The sequence below is a fragment of the Centropristis striata genome, chromosome 7 (assembly GCF_030273125.1).
Source record: "Centropristis striata isolate RG_2023a ecotype Rhode Island chromosome 7, C.striata_1.0, whole genome shotgun sequence".
Taxonomy (NCBI): domain Eukaryota; kingdom Metazoa; phylum Chordata; class Actinopteri; order Perciformes; family Serranidae; genus Centropristis; species Centropristis striata.
The window spans coordinates 34,247,808-34,264,570 of record NC_081523.1 but is presented as its reverse complement, the minus strand read 5'-3'; the positions used below and the strand labels follow the sequence as shown (position 1 = coordinate 34,264,570).

Below are 16,763 nucleotides of genomic sequence, written 5' to 3'. Positions count from 1 at the left end.
GTCCGACTGGGGATGGGTTAAACAGGATAAGGAGTGGAAAGTCTTCTGGACTCCAGTTCCACCTATTGCGGAGAGTTGTTGTGAGTTGACAAAATGTGGGTGCACCAAGGCTTGAACTGGAAAGTGTAAGTGCTACAGATATGGACTCAGTTGCACATGCTTATGTAGTTGCCACTGCTAGAACTTATTTGCTCGTTTTTCTTTTGCCAGTGTTACTCCCTGTTGTCCTTTGTGTTTTCAAGTGTAGGCCTACGGCTCGGCTTCCCCTCGCCACATCGGCGCATTATGTTCTACTTTGTCACCAGCCTATTACTGTGACATGTTCAGTTGTTACTTTGTAACATTGCTTTCACATTTTCAGTTTAGTTCCCTAGTATAGTTTCAGATACTGTTTGTCATGGTTCCGTGTCAGCCAGAGCTGCTGTTGCCTCTGGATCTGTCATTATTGCCATTCAGTATTAACCATTGCTCAATTATTATTTTGGAGCGCTGTCCGTTCAGCACCACAACTGTGTTTCCCCACCCCTTAGTATTTATTTGGCATGTTTAATGGCAGTAGTAATGGTTAGTTTGAAAAAAAAAGTAATTTAAAAAAGTATTTTAAAAAGCCCTCATGGTAGGGAGCTTGTGTACCTCGGTGAACCCTGAGAGCTACGCCGGTGGGAGGGAACTCCTGTCAGGTTTTACCAAACTGGACAGGTCGTGGGCAAGGAGTCAGACAAAGCAGTCAAACAACCTCTCTTGAGGAACCCAATACATTTCTATGAGAAAATTCATAACCACATGGCAGGCGGCAGTCATCCTGAAAAAAAAATTGCCGCCTTGAAATTTCAAGTGGCTAAGGCTGGCTTATTGTCAAGTGACCCACAGATACTGCTCATGCCAGTTTGTATGCGTGTATCACCCAATAAACCATTGTATCACTTAACTGCACCACTAAGGTGTCGGCCATCTTGAAAAATGGCCGCTATCTTGGAATTTCAAGTAACTGTGCGTTGCTTACTGTTAAGTGACCTACATATACTGCTCATGTCAATTTTTATGCTTGTATCACCAAATAAACCATTATATCATTCAATTGCTCCACTTAGGTGTCAGCCATCTTGAAAAATGGCCGCCGTCTTGGATTTTCAAGTAACTGTGGGTGGGTTACTGTCAAGTGACCCACAGATACTGCTTGTGCCAATTTTTATGCTTGTATCACCAAATAAACCATTAGATAATTTAATTGCTCCACTAAGGTGTCGGCCATCTTGAAAAATGGCCGCCATCTTACAATTTCAAATGTCTCGGACAATTTTCCTGTTAAGTGACCCATGGAGACTGCTCATGCCAATTTTTATGCTTGTATCACCAAATAAACCATTATATCATTCAATTGCTCCACTAAGGTGTCGGTCATCTTGAAAAATGGCCGCCATCTTGGGATTTCAAATAACTGTGGGTGGGTTATTGTCAAGTGACCCACAGATACTGCTCATGCCAGTTTGTATGCGTGTATCACCCAATAAACCATTGTATCACTTAACTGCACCACTAAGGTGTCGGCCATCTTGAAAAATGGCCGCTATCTTGGAATTTCAAGTAACTGTGCGTTGCTTACTGTTAAGTGACCTACATATACTGCTCATGTCAATTTTTATGCTTGTATCACCAAATAAACCATTATATCATTCAATTGCTCCACTAAGGTGTCGGCCATCTTGAAAAATGGCCGCCATCTTGGGATTTCAAGTAACTGTGGGTGGGTTATTGTCAAGTGACCAACAGAGACTGCTCATGCCAATTTGTATGCTTGTATCACCAAATAAACCATTATATCGCTTAACTGCTCCACTTAGGTGTCGGCCATCTTGAAAAATGGCCGCCATCTTAAAATTTCAAATGTCTCGGACAATTTTCTTGTCAAGTGACCCATGGAGAGTGTTCACGCCGATTTTCACGCTTGTATCATAAACTGAACGATTATATCACTTAGCCGCAATTCAATCATATCTGGTACAGCTAAAGGTACATTTGTTTGGACAAATATACCAACAAAATCCATGGTTTTCTTGATAATGATTTTGGTTATCAAGAAAACCATGGGAAATTATATCGGCTCTTAAATTAAACCCTTATGAGCTATTTTTGTTATGTATACTATTATGTATAAAGCTAAATGTAAAAAGTGAATGTAGCAGTAGGTCACCAGGAAGCAGCAGAGACCAATCGGAGGAGAAAGGAGCTGGAGGAGAGGCTGATTAACAGCAGGTGTGACTATCACAGTCACTCTCTGGAAACTCTTGGTTTGAACACATGGCTGTGACTGGTGACTCTCTGCATTGTTTTAGAATCAGGATAGCATTTTAATTGTTAGGGTAATTTAGGGGTGCATGCAACCTGAGGTATTTGTATGCAATGATTTTGATGGATAATGTGCTATTTAATTTTGCTAAGGTGAGTTAGAATCCAGCTCTTTTTTTATAGGTAGCTGTGATGTAGTGTTCACTTATTCAATGATGTTCCCCACAGTAGATAGGAGATGCGACTCATAAAACGCCAGGTATTATGTTTATAAATATGTGACGAATCTGCTGACAGAGGGGGGCCACAGCTGCGGATGTTGACGCACGCATGCATACGGAAACCAGTTGGTGTGGAAACCAGTAGGGATATAACACAGGCAAAAGAGTCAGCAAAAGGACGCTACACAGTTTCAACGAAAGATAAGAAGCTAGACTAGTTTCAAACCACTTCATTAATTGGAAACATAACATGATCATTTTATTAGTAGTTAATGTGATTTTTTTCCCCAAACAGAACGGATCATAGATGTTTGTTTCTGGCTTTCAGTCTTTAATAACATGTTACCAAACTTGAGCTGGCAGACCCTCGAACCGTAGTAGGTGGACCCCCCTTGGAGAGCTCTCTGTTTAGCTCGTTGGTAACACAAAAATGATCATGACCACATTGGAAGAACTGCACTTTTATTTTCCAGCACACCTCACAGAAGAAAAATACAATACAACACTGGCTGCGGAGTCGGTCGCACATGTGTCTGCCTGGTACCCAGATAAACAATACACACACCTTCCCAGAATGCCCTGCTGTCATAGCCATGTAAACCCTAGCCCCTCCCACATAAGAAAGTTACAGTAACAGGCTGAGCCTGTAACACTAACCCCACTTTGGATGATGATTATGATGCCCCAGCTACCCCAGTCAGGCTGAACCTTAGCTGCACGGCCATAGTGTTTTCAGTCCAGTGATTGACTTCAGCACAGCTCTCAAACTGGTAGATAAAGTCTTTCCATGCACCAGTCCTATCAAACTGACTTGGCCGCAGTGTGGGAATCCTCTCTCTGTGTCCATAATAGCATTCATCATCACTGCTGTCTATGGGGCCACTGTGGCATGCGGAAAATGATGGAGGAGGGGGAGGTTCAGTTCTTGGGGAAATATGGTCATAAGTCTTGCCCTACACTGCATGGCTTGGTGTTACATGTGAGGGCACACGTGAGGTGATTTGTGACACAGTCTGTGGGTGAAAAGGTGCTTGGGCACGGGAAATGGGTACTGGTTGCAAAACAGTCACTGTTCATTTGGGCGAAGGGGTTAATAATTTGGTCAGTGATGTGGGGGGAGACTGTGGGGGTAATGGTGTAGCAGGGGTATGGTTGACACCTGCAGGCGCTGCAGACTCACCAAGGCCTTCCTTCTGCTGCACCGCTGCTTGGGTGAATGGGTTTGTAGATACTGACGGCGGTGGAGGGAGCAGCCATCCCGTGTCCAGCCGTGGTGGTAATGTGGGGACCGCTGCTCCGTTAGCGGCCTGTGTTAGCTCCATGCTAGTTATGAAGGGATTAGTTGGACTCCAGCTGCAGGCGGCGCACCCGCCATCCGCCATGTTAGCTCCAAAAGTCACAGCCATGTCCGTTACAAACGGATTCATGCTGCGTCATGTGTTAATTACCTCCGCTCCATCTCGGCTGGCGGTGTTGTTTTCCAAGCGCACTGCCATTTCGTCCTGCGCTGTATGGCTACTGTCGCTGCTGAGCGCAGTCTCTTTCTCTGCAGTTTTCTCTTTCTGCTTGCTGAATAAAACAATGTCTCTTACTTCCAGACGATCCTGGACGAGCCCCCAGTGTTACCAAACTTGAACTGGCAGACCCTTGAACTGTAGTAGGTGGACCCCCCTTGGAGAGCTCTCTGTTTAGCTCATTGAGGTAACATAAAAATGATCGGAACTGCACTTTTATTTTCCAGCACAGCCCGCAGAAAAAAATACAAAACAACACTGGCTGCGGAGTCGTCGCACATGCGTCTGCCTGGGGCCTCTTGGTACAATACTAGTGTGACCAGGGCAACTATAAGCCCCTGACACTGGATATGACAACGCCACCCTGGGAGTTTCACCCAGGGAAATACACATTTACTACCTCGGTTCTTAATATAAAAGGAGGAGCAGAGACGTGCGTTTCCAGGTATAGACAAATAGATGAGATTTTATTTAAGTATAAAATAATGCACACAATACTTAAAAATGCGCAACAGTGACAAGCTAAAATGGCTACCAGTACAAGGGAGGGGGTGTCAGGGAAGTCTGCAGGAGGGAGTGAGTGAGGGGAAGGGGGAACCACCACCAGGCCGGGATAAAGGGAAGTCAAACGCACTGCAACACAGAAGACACGCAATAAGTTTCACACAAAGTCAAAATAATCATGCAAAATGCCATAAATTATACATGCAAAACACAGGCAGGGGAGAAGCAGACAAAAAGGGAGACCTCCACCATGTGACTCACCGCCTACAGAAATATGGCCGCCCACCTGTACTGGCACCAACAACTATATAAAAATCACTCACAGGTAGTAAACTAAAGCAAAATAACCCGAAAAATATACAAAGTAAATTAAACGGGGACAAAAACAGCAGTAGGTCAGAGCTCCTCCTTGGCAATTGTCTTACAGCAATTAGGTCATGCAGCAATCACCATCATCATCTCATTCCTATGTGATCTGGAATACAAATGCACTATGTACTACACAGCACAAGGAGGGGAGGATAGCAGCCACTGCGTCCACATATAGCTCTGATCCTTCTGGGACAATATTGCTCCACCAGGACGGCAGGTAGAGAGAGCAAGGCCAGCCTGCTGCAGGCTGCTTGCAGCTACATTTAAAAGGGACTGTGGTGATTAGCACTCACCTGCTATCAGTTGGGTTGATTAAGGGGTGTGGCTGCACTGGCAAGAGGAAGGGGAGAGCCCTACTCATCACACTAGGATAAGGGATTAAGCCGGGATATCTTGGTTATCCTGGCTCAACTGATTCATGATCCGGTTGCACAAAAGCAGGATAGGGGGCAGTAGGATATGTTATGGCATAAGTTACCATGGAGATTTATTCTATGGAGCTAGCCTGCTCCAGACCAGGCTATGTTCCAGGATCTATTTAATCTCATCTCTTATCTCAGTCAGCAGTCACCACACACGGACACCAATAGTTATTCCACTGCCCTTTACACATTGTTTTCACATAGAACTAGACCCACTGTCATTATTTAAACATTTGTGATCATTCATTTCAATGATTTTGGATAAATGATTTTAGATGATGTTGCAATTTACAGTTTCCCATAAGGCTATAAATAAAATGACGGAATATTAGGGCCACAGAGATGAAAAAAAATTCACCGACTTTGAGAATAAAGCCATAAATTTATGAGAATAAAGTCATAATATTGTAACTTGTTGTTTTAGAGAAGGACAATTGTTAATTTAAAAATGAGGGCTGTGGAGCATTTCATGGAACTGTACTTCAGTATAGGTTTCACAAACAAGGAGATACTTCATCTTTTGGCACATGAGCATCACATTGTATCAGGACTTTAAAAAGAATATGCAAGAAAATACATCTTTTCCGCAGAAAGAACCAGTCTCATAAATGTATGACTTTTCTTCTTCCTCAGCCCTAATACTTCGTTGTATAAAATACACATCATATATATATATCACACACACACACACACACACACACACACATCAAAGTGTAATATTATGTTCCTTTATTGAATAAGGATAAATCAAAACAGGTAAACCATCAGCTCCTTTCAAAACTGAAGACACACAGTGACTCTACAAGATAGAAAGCACAGAATCAAAGCATATACAACACAAGGATAAATACACATTCACAGGTCTGTATATAATACATGTCTGCACACTGAAATAAATGCAGGACAAATCCATACACATTGAATGAACAGATGAATGATGCAGTAGCCTCCCAGCAAGCTTGTATACACACTGTATACAGCACAATCATCATAAGAGGCCAAATCAATTTAAATAAATAAAAAAACACAAATTACTCAGCCACTGCAGGACATATTTAACTTAAATTTAAAGCATGCATATTAACTAAAATAATTTAACACATATTGGTCCCTGTCGACCACTGTCGTCATCAGGGAAGATTGCAGGATTGTCCCAGTCCACGGCTGGGGGCACTTTGGGGGCCCTCTGGGAGATAAAGACACATACACACTAAATATAAGAAAAGAGAAACTTTAATTATCCCACAAGTAAATTCAATGAAGTCAGTGAACGACCATGGGTCCTTTGAAAGGAGCTATATAAATTAAAGTTGTTATTACCATTATTAGCTCATCTGTTTATCAAAGAATAATACAGTCTGAAACCCTAGCCCCTCCCACATAATAAAGTTACAGTAACAGGCTGAGCCTGTAACAAACATTAGTGTAGCTAGCACACTAGCGAGCTTTCATTTCCAGGGATCGTTCCCTGGTTTCAGTGATGGAGAGGCTTATAGGGAAGAGTAATTTTAGAAAATATAAAATGAGCTGTGGTGAAAGTGAATATTCTGCGATGATAAAGGTGTTTAAAAATGCTAGCATATAAGCTAACGTTAGTGAAAATTTAAAGTCAGTTTCTCCACTTTTCACAGTTTGCTGCGTACATAATATTCATTAGGGCCACGGGGCAATCGCACCGAGCACTGGCCCTTACATCAAAGCACTATTCCTCTTCTGGACACAATTTCGTCCCGCTACAAGTCCTACAACTCAAAGAGTTGCATGACAAATTATATATATAAAACGTGCGGTTTGATCGGGATCGGTGTGCTATTACTTTTCTCTACGGAATACGAATTTTTCGCAACGTAAGTCACGAAAAACTACCCAAAATTTTGCATTGAAGTAAATGGGACGGCCGAAAAAGAACTATAATTGGAGATTTTCAAACGTGTACTTCTCCAGCATGATTTGACCTAGAGACTCCATTTAAATTTTTAACAGAAGACACAAGTCTTGTGTATTGGTGTATTAATCCACATTTCAATAGGTCATATAGTTTTTTATCAATCCCTGTTCAATGACCATGATCATTTTTGGAGAAATTCTGAGATTATAATGGGTGTGTATTGCACAGAATGTTCGTGTCAGAGTGTGTGATGTCATCGCTCAGAGTGTAGAGGGAGAGAAAAATTGTCAAAAAATAAATTTGAAAACTGTGCTCCAGGCCGCAAATTCCACTCTACAGAAATAATTTATACATAAAAACGTAGGAAGATTTGTCTTCTCCATCACAATCCTCTGGTAAAGCTGTCAGAGTCATCAACACACATCAACAGCCCCATTGACTCACATATTAAAAATGCAGGAAGATTTCTGTAGAAAAGCATATTTAACAGTTTTTCAGATCGCTCTTACAAAGCTATTTCTTAATTTTTCTTCACAAAAAACATATGTAGCTGTTCAGAAAGAACTCAGGACGCTCAAAGTGAAGTCGGATCAATGATAGGTATAATGGTTTTGCCAAAAATGCTTTTTGTTTGAAGCCAGAAATTCCAGTCTGTCCACCTCTGGCTACTGTCATTGTTACGGAACATTTGACAGGTGGCAGTTAATTCTGTTGATTGCTCTGCTCTGATTGCCACACACACACACACACACAGGTAACTTTATGTGATTTTCATTACAAACACAAATGCGCGCGTAAGCGTGCACACTCCTCCAGATACACGTTTCTCACACACACACACACACACACACACACACACACACACACACACACACACACATACACACACACACTTTCAGGTTAAAGGTCATAGGTTGCTGTATAAATAAATACTTGAAAAGGAATGCTTGTTGTAGGTGTGCTCCTTGTATATAATATAGTATCATAACATTACTAGTATTAATTGTTTGAAATCTCTGAAGAATCTCATCATAGTGTACACACACCGGCAGTAGCCCCCGTATTATTATTGCATTGGTATTATTTATGTTATTAACTGGGCCATCCCATAAATGTGTAAAGACATATCAGGCTGACAATAGGATAATGTAAACAACACTGCCAGAGCCGCAATGAGTTTATTGTAGGTGTGTGAATGATCAACAATCAATATTATTGGCAGAAATAGAGGGCCCCAAAATCGAATTCTGCTTAGGGCCCCATGGAGGCTTGGGCCTGCACTGATATCATGGCATCACATTGTTGTATTGTATTATCACTATTGGCGGATCTGGAGGCTGGTGTTTATATATGGAGCCAACAGTATTCTGGGGCGGACTGAAGATTTTAGTGTAAAAACTGTCAATCATGGACTAGAGACACAACCTGCTGACTTTGTCCTCTATAAAACATCTTTAGTGATTTATAAAAGAAATATTATTGTACTGGATGCACAAAACACCCCAGATAGATTTTAATTTGAACAAGCAGCAAATGACAACATCAGAGACGGCGTAAGCGTCAAATTTTGGCATTTTGAATATTAAAACATCTGTTGGAGGTAAAGAGACACAAGTAGAAAAAGATACTCTGTGATAATACTGTTTATTTTCTTTGACCATCAGTAGTTATCACCAGAATGAGTGAAAGCTGTGAGTTACAGGAACATCAGGTGGTTTGTTTGTTGGAGGATCTGCCAGGACGAGATATTAAAATGTAAACAGACGCTAAATTTCTTTGTTTTTAGCGCCTCGCTTCTTTTAGTCCGTTCACACAAGATTAGCTGGATGGAACAGTTGAAAAGCATGTTAGCTTCCTCGATGGTGCAGAGGAGGAGGAGGAGGAGATTTCTAGAAGCACTTGCGATGGACGATGGAGGGGCCGGACTCGTCGTACTCCTGCTTGCTGATCCACATCTGCTGGAAGGTGGAGAGGGAGGCCAGGATGGAGCCGCCGATCCAGACGGAGTACTTCCTCTCTGGGGGAGCGATGATCTGGAGGTGAAGAGAGAAAGAAGGGTAAGATGGGAAACAATGAAGGCAAATATATTTGATTAAAATTCATGAAAATTGGGGCAGGTTTTATCATACATCACTGCCAGTAAATCTTTAAATTTAAAAACTAAATATTTTCAAGGATTTAATTGGCATTTTTTTTTTGGTTGAGGAGAAATTTCACTATCAACAATGGCTGTAAATGGAAGTTTTTTAAAAATCCATTCTTTGTGACTTTGTGGCAACCTGTGGGCAGTGCAGGATTTGACAGGTTTGTATTATATGTTAGGAAGAAACAACTTTACAACACACTAAAACATCAACTTGATGACACGTCAGTCTATAAAGAGGGTCGGCTTTCAGTGAGGAAATTATCTAATCTATTGGAGGACACAGGTTATTATAACTTTGTTATAATATATAACTTTGTTATATTATAACTTCGTCAAGTCAAGTTTAAGTGTGTCTTCAATTCGATGTTTTAATGTTTTGTCAAGTTAATGTTTTAATGTGTCGTTATGTTGGTAATATTTTCTATATAATATTTTCATTGGAAAGTTGATGAAGATGCTTCTTCATTTGCTTGATCTAACTGATCTACAATCTACAGAGGACAGACATTTAGGAACGGTTACATTTTTATCCAATTCTCCAGAAAACTGACAAACAAATTTTTCCACTGGGCCACTGGTCATCCTTAATAAATCTGCAGGAACAAATTAAACCTGTACCTTGATTTTCATGGTGGATGGGGCCAGGGCGGTGATCTCCTTCTGCATGCGGTCAGCGATGCCGGGGTACATGGTGGTGCCACCGGACAGCACAGTGTTGGCGTACAGGTCCTTACGGATGTCCACATCGCACTTCATGATGCTGTTGTAGGTCGTCTCATGGATACCGCTTGACTCCATTCCTGAACACACGGGGACAAATCAATGATCAATTCAACTTCACTGTTTAGTCTCATGTAAGATAGAAATCATGGATGAAGCAACAAACACCAGGAGTGTTTAGAAACTTTGTGCAAGAAGAACATTATTTATTTGGATCTTTAAATCATGGATGTTGGCCAAATTTGCTTTAATGAAATGGGAATAACAGCTCTATCATCCCACAGAATTTATCAAGAATGAGGAGAGATGAGGCAAAGCCAGATAAAATTCAAATTTTCACAGCATCAGCCAACATTGGTTTTGAATAATTTTCTCTCGCTGTAGTGAACAGGCCAACACTCGTTACTCACCGAGGAATGAAGGCTGGAAGAGCGCCTCTGGGCAGCGGAACCTCTCGTTCCCGATGGTGATGACCTGTCCATCAGGAAGCTCGTAGCTCTTCTCCAGGGAGGAGGAGGAAGCTGCCGTCTGCATCTCCTGCTCAAAGTCCAGAGCCACATAGGACAGCTTCTCCTTGATGTCACGCACAATCTCACGCTCAGCTGGAGTTCAAAGGCAGAAATATTTATCACACAACGGAAAAAGATGAGAAGCAAAGATTTAGAAAATAGAAAAAACCTTTAATCTGGAGGCAGCTCTGTTTTTAAAGCTCCAGATTTTAAATTTGAGCTTTTGTTTAAGGAGTTAAGTCGTACCAGTGGTGGTGAAGCTGTAGCCTCTCTCAGTGAGGATCTTCATCAGATAGTCAGTCAGATCTCTGCCAGCCAGGTCCAGACGCAGGATGGCGTGAGGCAGAGCGTAACCCTCGTAGATGGGCACAGTGTGGCTGACACCGTCACCAGAGTCCATCACAATACCTGCAGAACAAAACAGTTACAGAAAGGAAAAAAAATATCAGCAACCTTCATGGTTGTTTTGGCTTTTGTGACATATTCCCTTGAAGTTTAAAGATGTTTAGAGAGATGTGTTTGTCTGAGTTCTCACCTGTGGTACGACCGGAGGCGTACAGTGACAGGACGGCCTGGATGGCCACGTACATGGCGGGACAGTTGAAGGTCTCGAACATGATCTGGACCAGAAAGACAAACAGACGTCACTGTGGAAGCCACTGATGCTGCTTTACATAGAGAACGAAAACCCTGCAGCAAGTTCCCCAGTTCAATGTGTTCAGTGCAATGTGTTCAAAGTGATTTTGACCAAAGCGTGCACACACCTGTGTCATCTTCTCCCTGTTGGCCTTGGGGTTGAGTGGAGCTTCGGTCAGCAGGACTGGATGCTCCTCAGGTGCAACACGGAGCTCGTTGTAGAAGGTGTGATGCCAGATCTGCAGCACAGGACAGTTTGTTAGAAATGCGTGAAGATCTATAATTGGCTAATACATGCTGGAAGATTCCCCAGGTAGCCAAATTGACCTGGCCCCTCATCGGCCCAAACTCTGCACGCCAGAAAGAAACAAGTCGGGCAGCGCTCAGTTGTCAACTTGGCTGATACTTGGGATGATATCAGCCCGAGAGCTGTGACTTACACTGAACCTGATGTGTATCTGAACTCTAGGTGTGTAAACTCAGGTACACGTGACGTAGTGTCCTCACCTTCTCCATGTCGTCCCAGTTGGTGACGATGCCGTGCTCGATGGGGTACTTCAGGGTCAGGATGCCTCTCTTGCTTTGGGCCTCGTCTCCCACGTAGCTGTCCTTCTGTCCCATTCCCACCATCACACCCTGTACACACACAGACACACCTTTACAGTCACACCGTTTACCTGGCGGTTAGTCATGTGACTCACATCGTTCATGCTGGTGTTGGTACCTGGTGTCTGGGGCGACCGACGATGGAGGGGAAGACGGCGCGGGGGGCGTCGTCTCCGGCGAAACCGGCTTTGCACATGCCGGAGCCGTTGTCGACAACGAGGGCAGCAACTTCGTCATCCATGTCTGAAAGGAAACGTTTTATATCAAAATAATATTTTGATAAAATTCTGTTTGCAGCCTCTTTGTGTGAAGATTTCCTGTTTTTTTGTGCTTTATTATGTTTGTTATGATATTTGTTTGTTTGTTTTTACCATTTTTTCAAATACTTGAGGGCCTTTTAATGCCAGATATTTACACGAAAGACCCAAGAAATGATACCTGTTGTTAGCTTGTTGGGAAGTGGCCGATAATGCCATAAATTTCCATCAACATTTGAATAGTAAAAAACTGGCAAACCCATTTTCAAAGGGGACCTCTTACCTCAAGATATTAAAATGGAAATTGGTTCTATGGTTATCCTAGTCATGCCCACTTTATGCTGATAACATACAAGAGTATTCATATAAGACATAATTGAGCATGGAAATTTACTTCACGTACTCCCCCTTTACCCCTGTCCTCCCCTGTCGTCCCTCTAAAAAGGCAGTAAAAAGGGAAGGGTGGAGTTTAGTAGTGGGTGGATCGATCTCAAATAATATATGTTATATATCTAAAACATAAATAAGCATTTAACCGCGTCAGCTTACCACTGACGTTTTGAAACTCATCCAATGTTACAAAATCAGGAATGCACCTCAGTGACACAACACCTCCTGGCACGACGAGTCTTGAGGTAACTTCTCAGCACAGATTTTAACACATTAACATCAAAATGAACCTAAATATTATAAAATGATCAATATAAAATTGGCCTACTGAGACAAAACTGTAACTAGTCCAACTCTCTGCAAATCTTTTTTTCACCCTCCTCACTTGAATGACAGTTGTCTCTCAGGCGTGGCGCTACAAGTTGTCCAACCAGATCAACTTGACTCGTGACTGAGGACATTTCAAACAAGTTCAGACAGAACGGAAACCACTCCTTTTGAGCAAACTCTACACTGCCTTTGTCTTATGAAGCAAAATGTATTTAATTGTAATGAGGAGTAATTCTTCATCCCTAGATGTTTCCTCATTTTTTACTAAAAGTATTTAAAACACAAAATGACTTCACAAGAAAAATAGCCTTTAAAAAAGTTATTAATTGATTGTTAATCTAATCACCATTAAAGTTAAGTATTTAAGAAAACCAAGTTGAGTTAGCAGCGGGACAAACTTCTGTCAGAAAGTTGGAGGATGAAAATCTTGGAGCATCACTGAAAAGCAACTTTTCAGGACATTATGTGTCCTGTGCATGAAGTCAGACCCTTTATTTTATTATTATTATTATCATTATTATTATTATTGTTATTATTAATCTGCTGTTGTAAAAGTTTCCTGACTAAATCCAATTCTGACTTGAATGCAAAGCGTTTAAACTGTCAAACATCCTTCCTGCTCCACCTGAAGTGATTCAGTGTTGATTATTTAAATAAATGTGCCCTTTAATAAAACTCCATTGTTTTAGTTTTCTCATATTTCCTATGAAAAAAGTTATAAAGTACCAGAAGGAGCAGCGCTGGTCCTTACCTGTGCAGGTGAGTGCTGGGTGTGACTTTCAGGTGAAGTGTTGCAGGTTTTTATCTCCTGATCTGAGTTCAGTGAATGCAGCATCTTGAGCCATAAAAGGTAATGTTCTCTCAGATCGAGCTCTCATTGGTCCAGGTGAGCAGGATGCCACAGATTCTCTCAGCTGGCCTCCTGATTGGCTGGAGCAGGAATCTGTCAGGGGAGGAACAGCAATTGCATTTGATAATTACAGTTGCCAAAAAAATGTAAAAGTGCCTCAGGGTTTTTAGTGAGTATGCTCCTTTCACACAGCCGAGGAACGAGCTGGCAGGAAATGATGACAAGCATTGTTATTTGTTTTTTGTTTTTTAAAAAAAGGAGTGGTATTGTGACGTCGGATGATTTGACCAAGTGAGAGCACATAAATGGAAATAACATAGGACCTAAAGTCAAACCCTGTGGTACACCAAAGGGAAAGGGAAAGGAAAAGGGTAATTTTTAAATAAACTCCTTCAACCCATTTACGCCGGGAAAGCATTACCGCATTTCTACCATTGAAACCGGGAGCGCTGTTGCGTCACTCTACCATTAAGGCCGGGACAGCGGATATGTCATTTTGTAGTATTTGTATTTTTTTCCACCTATTTTCTGTCTCTTGGCCAATGAAATGCATCAGAATCATGATCAGAATACATGCGGGAGTGTCGCAATGCAACATTGGACTTTTCCAGAACTTTGAAATCATGGAGGAAGACGACTATAGAGGAGGAGCTCAGAAGTAAGTGACGGAAGAGATCTTGATGAAAACAGCACCTATGATTTAATTGCTGATCCGGACTTTGAACCCTCGGAACCAATCGACTGGCATTTATGGATGAGGAATATGTTTTTAGACGACATATTTTCACCGAAGAACAGACAGATTTGTGGCCATCTGGAGATAATAATAATATTATTAATAATATATTAATAATAATAATAATAATAATAATTGATTGTGATGATGATATAAGAAATCATGACTGTTTATGTCTTATATTACTGTATGCATCGTTGAGTACCCTGAAAAGTGCAATATATAAAATGTATTATTATTATTTATTATTATTATGATAATTTTTTTTATTACAGTAGGGTAATGAGAACTATGTCGAGGCTGAAAAATTTGGCCCGCAGTGTAATTTTATTTGGCCCGCGAGGCAATACCAAATTATTATATTATTATTGTACTATAAAAGCTGACCCGCCGGTATTATACGGCGCATTTACCGCTAATACTACAAATCCCACAATGCCCTGCTGTTGTTTTGGCGCGTCAATCAGGACAGGACCCAGAAACGTGCTCCTCTGTGACAGTCGTCATAGCAACCTCAAGCTAGAGCTGTCTCCGAGCTACCCCTTCCCAAAAATGGCGAAAAGAAAGGCAGAAAACAGGAGCTCAGGTGGGAGGCAGAATATCTGTTTACATATGTAAAAGACAGACCGGTTTGTCTTGTATATGGAGCCAACGTGGCTATAACTAAGGAGTACAACATTAGACGATTAATAAAGTAAATAAAGTAAAAATACGATTTTTTATTTAATTTTTATTTAATAAATTAATGACATTGATGTGTTTTTTATTTGAAATTTGATTTTGCATGTCTGCACTATTTAGTTATATATTGTATGTTTTATTTATTTATTTATTGTAAGTGTTGCTGGTTCCATATTTAATGTTAAAGCAAAACATGTTTTGTATATATTGAAAGGTTTATTTGTTCAATGTTGGCCCACGATTTTATTCAAGCTTTAAAATTTTGGCCGATTGTGTATTTGAGTTTGACACCCCTGCCTTAATGGGTTAACGGAGGAGGAGCCAGATTATGAATCACCCTATTAAATTAAATTTGACAGTTTTACAAACCTGTTTATACATAATGTTTGTCGTTCGTTTTAATATAACGTGTTTTTATCATTTTGGATAATTTTTATTGTCATCCATCACTTTAAATACTGAGGTTAGCTGAAGAAAAACAAAGTCAGAGTGTTGTGTTTTGGAGTTTAGCTCGGTTCCTCTTTTGTGTTTGTTTTTATTTCCCCTATCAGCCCTTTCCTGGGCAGGTGCTGGAGCTGGGGTTGTGAACCGTCTCCGAACCTGTTTGCTTTTCCATAAACTCTGGAGCCAGATATCACATCACTCTTTACGTCTGTATATGTCTCCGCCCCCTCAGCAAGTATAATAATAACAATTTCAGACTACATCGTCTCTTTACAAATGTTGCTCCTGGCTTTGCGAGCCTACATTGGTAGGCTGAAGGGCTCGACGTCTCGAACTAGACTCTTCTCCTCTGTAGTGCCCCGGTGGTGGAATGAACTTCCAAACTCCATCCGATCTGCTGAGTCCCTATCAATCTTTAAGAAGAGAGTAAAGACCCAGCTCTTTACTGAACACCTTCACACTTGATCTACACAGATGAGAACAATAAATAAATAGAATAAAACAACCGTTTGCACTGACAACCGTTTGCACTGAAATTTAGCTTCGCTTAGCTGTAACTGCTCACTTCCTCTATTGAGCAGCAGGTCCAGAGAGCACATCATACCCTCATACTGAACAAGACTTTGTTTGTGTTGTATTAACTCTCCAATGTACATCACTTACATACACTTTTTATTTTGTCTTGTTTGTCAGATAACCCAGCTAACACTGGTGTTATACCAAATGACTAGCTAACCTTGGTAACAGTTTTAACAAAGATACTGAGGAGATAATGAAAATGAACACTGTTAAAAACAATAAAAACAACTAGAAAATTTCCACCGGGGAAATTCTGAAAGGGCCACTGATATCGCATACATGTGCATCCTACGTCCAAACTATAACTCTGACAGCTTTACCAGAGGATTGTGAGTGAGAAGACAAATTTTCCTATGTTTCTATGTATAAATCATTTCTGTAGAGTGGAATTTGCGGCCTGGAGCGCAGTTTTCAAATTTATTTTTTGACAGTCAATCTCCCTCTACACTCTGAGCGATGACATCACACACTCTGACATGAACATTCCATGCAATACACACCCATTATAATCTCAGAATTTCTCCAAAAATGGTCAATCAATCAATCAATCAATCAATCAATCAATCAATCAATCAATCAATCAATCAATCAATCAATCAATCAATCAATCAATCAAAATTACTTTATTCATCCCCAAGGGGAAATTCAGTTAGTCTGGTAGAATCTCTTGAA

General features: G+C 41.0%; 1 protein-coding gene across 1 annotated transcript; it reads right to left on the bottom strand.

Annotated features, from left to right (window-relative positions):
- Positions 1-8,832: 8,832 nt before the first annotated feature.
- LOC131975323 (actin, cytoplasmic 1-like) lies at positions 8,833-12,068 on the bottom strand. The gene is made up of 8 exons (XM_059337957.1): positions 11,943-12,068; positions 11,726-11,854; positions 11,347-11,457; positions 11,118-11,202; positions 10,829-10,990; positions 10,484-10,675; positions 9,972-10,153; positions 8,833-9,240 (listed from the first exon to the last, which is right to left on the bottom strand). The coding sequence occupies exons 1-8, from the start codon at positions 12,063-12,065 to the stop codon at positions 9,097-9,099; spliced, it is 1,128 nt and encodes a 375-aa protein (XP_059193940.1). The 5' UTR covers positions 12,066-12,068; the 3' UTR covers positions 8,833-9,096.
- Positions 12,069-16,763: the final 4,695 nt, after the last annotated feature.

Bases quoted from the DNA above. Each gene is read 5' to 3' on its own strand.
- LOC131975323 (XM_059337957.1), bottom strand. From the start codon at position 12,065: ATGGATGACGAAGTTGCTGCCCTCGTTGTCGACAACGGCTCCGGCATG. The intron at 10,991-11,117 runs GTGAGAACTCAG...TTTGTTCTGCAG, and splicing joins CGCCTCCGGTCGTACCACAG to GTATTGTGATGGACTCTGGT. The intron at 10,154-10,483 runs GTGAGTAACGAG...CCGTGTGTTCAG, and splicing joins CTTCCAGCCTTCATTCCTCG to GAATGGAGTCAAGCGGTATC.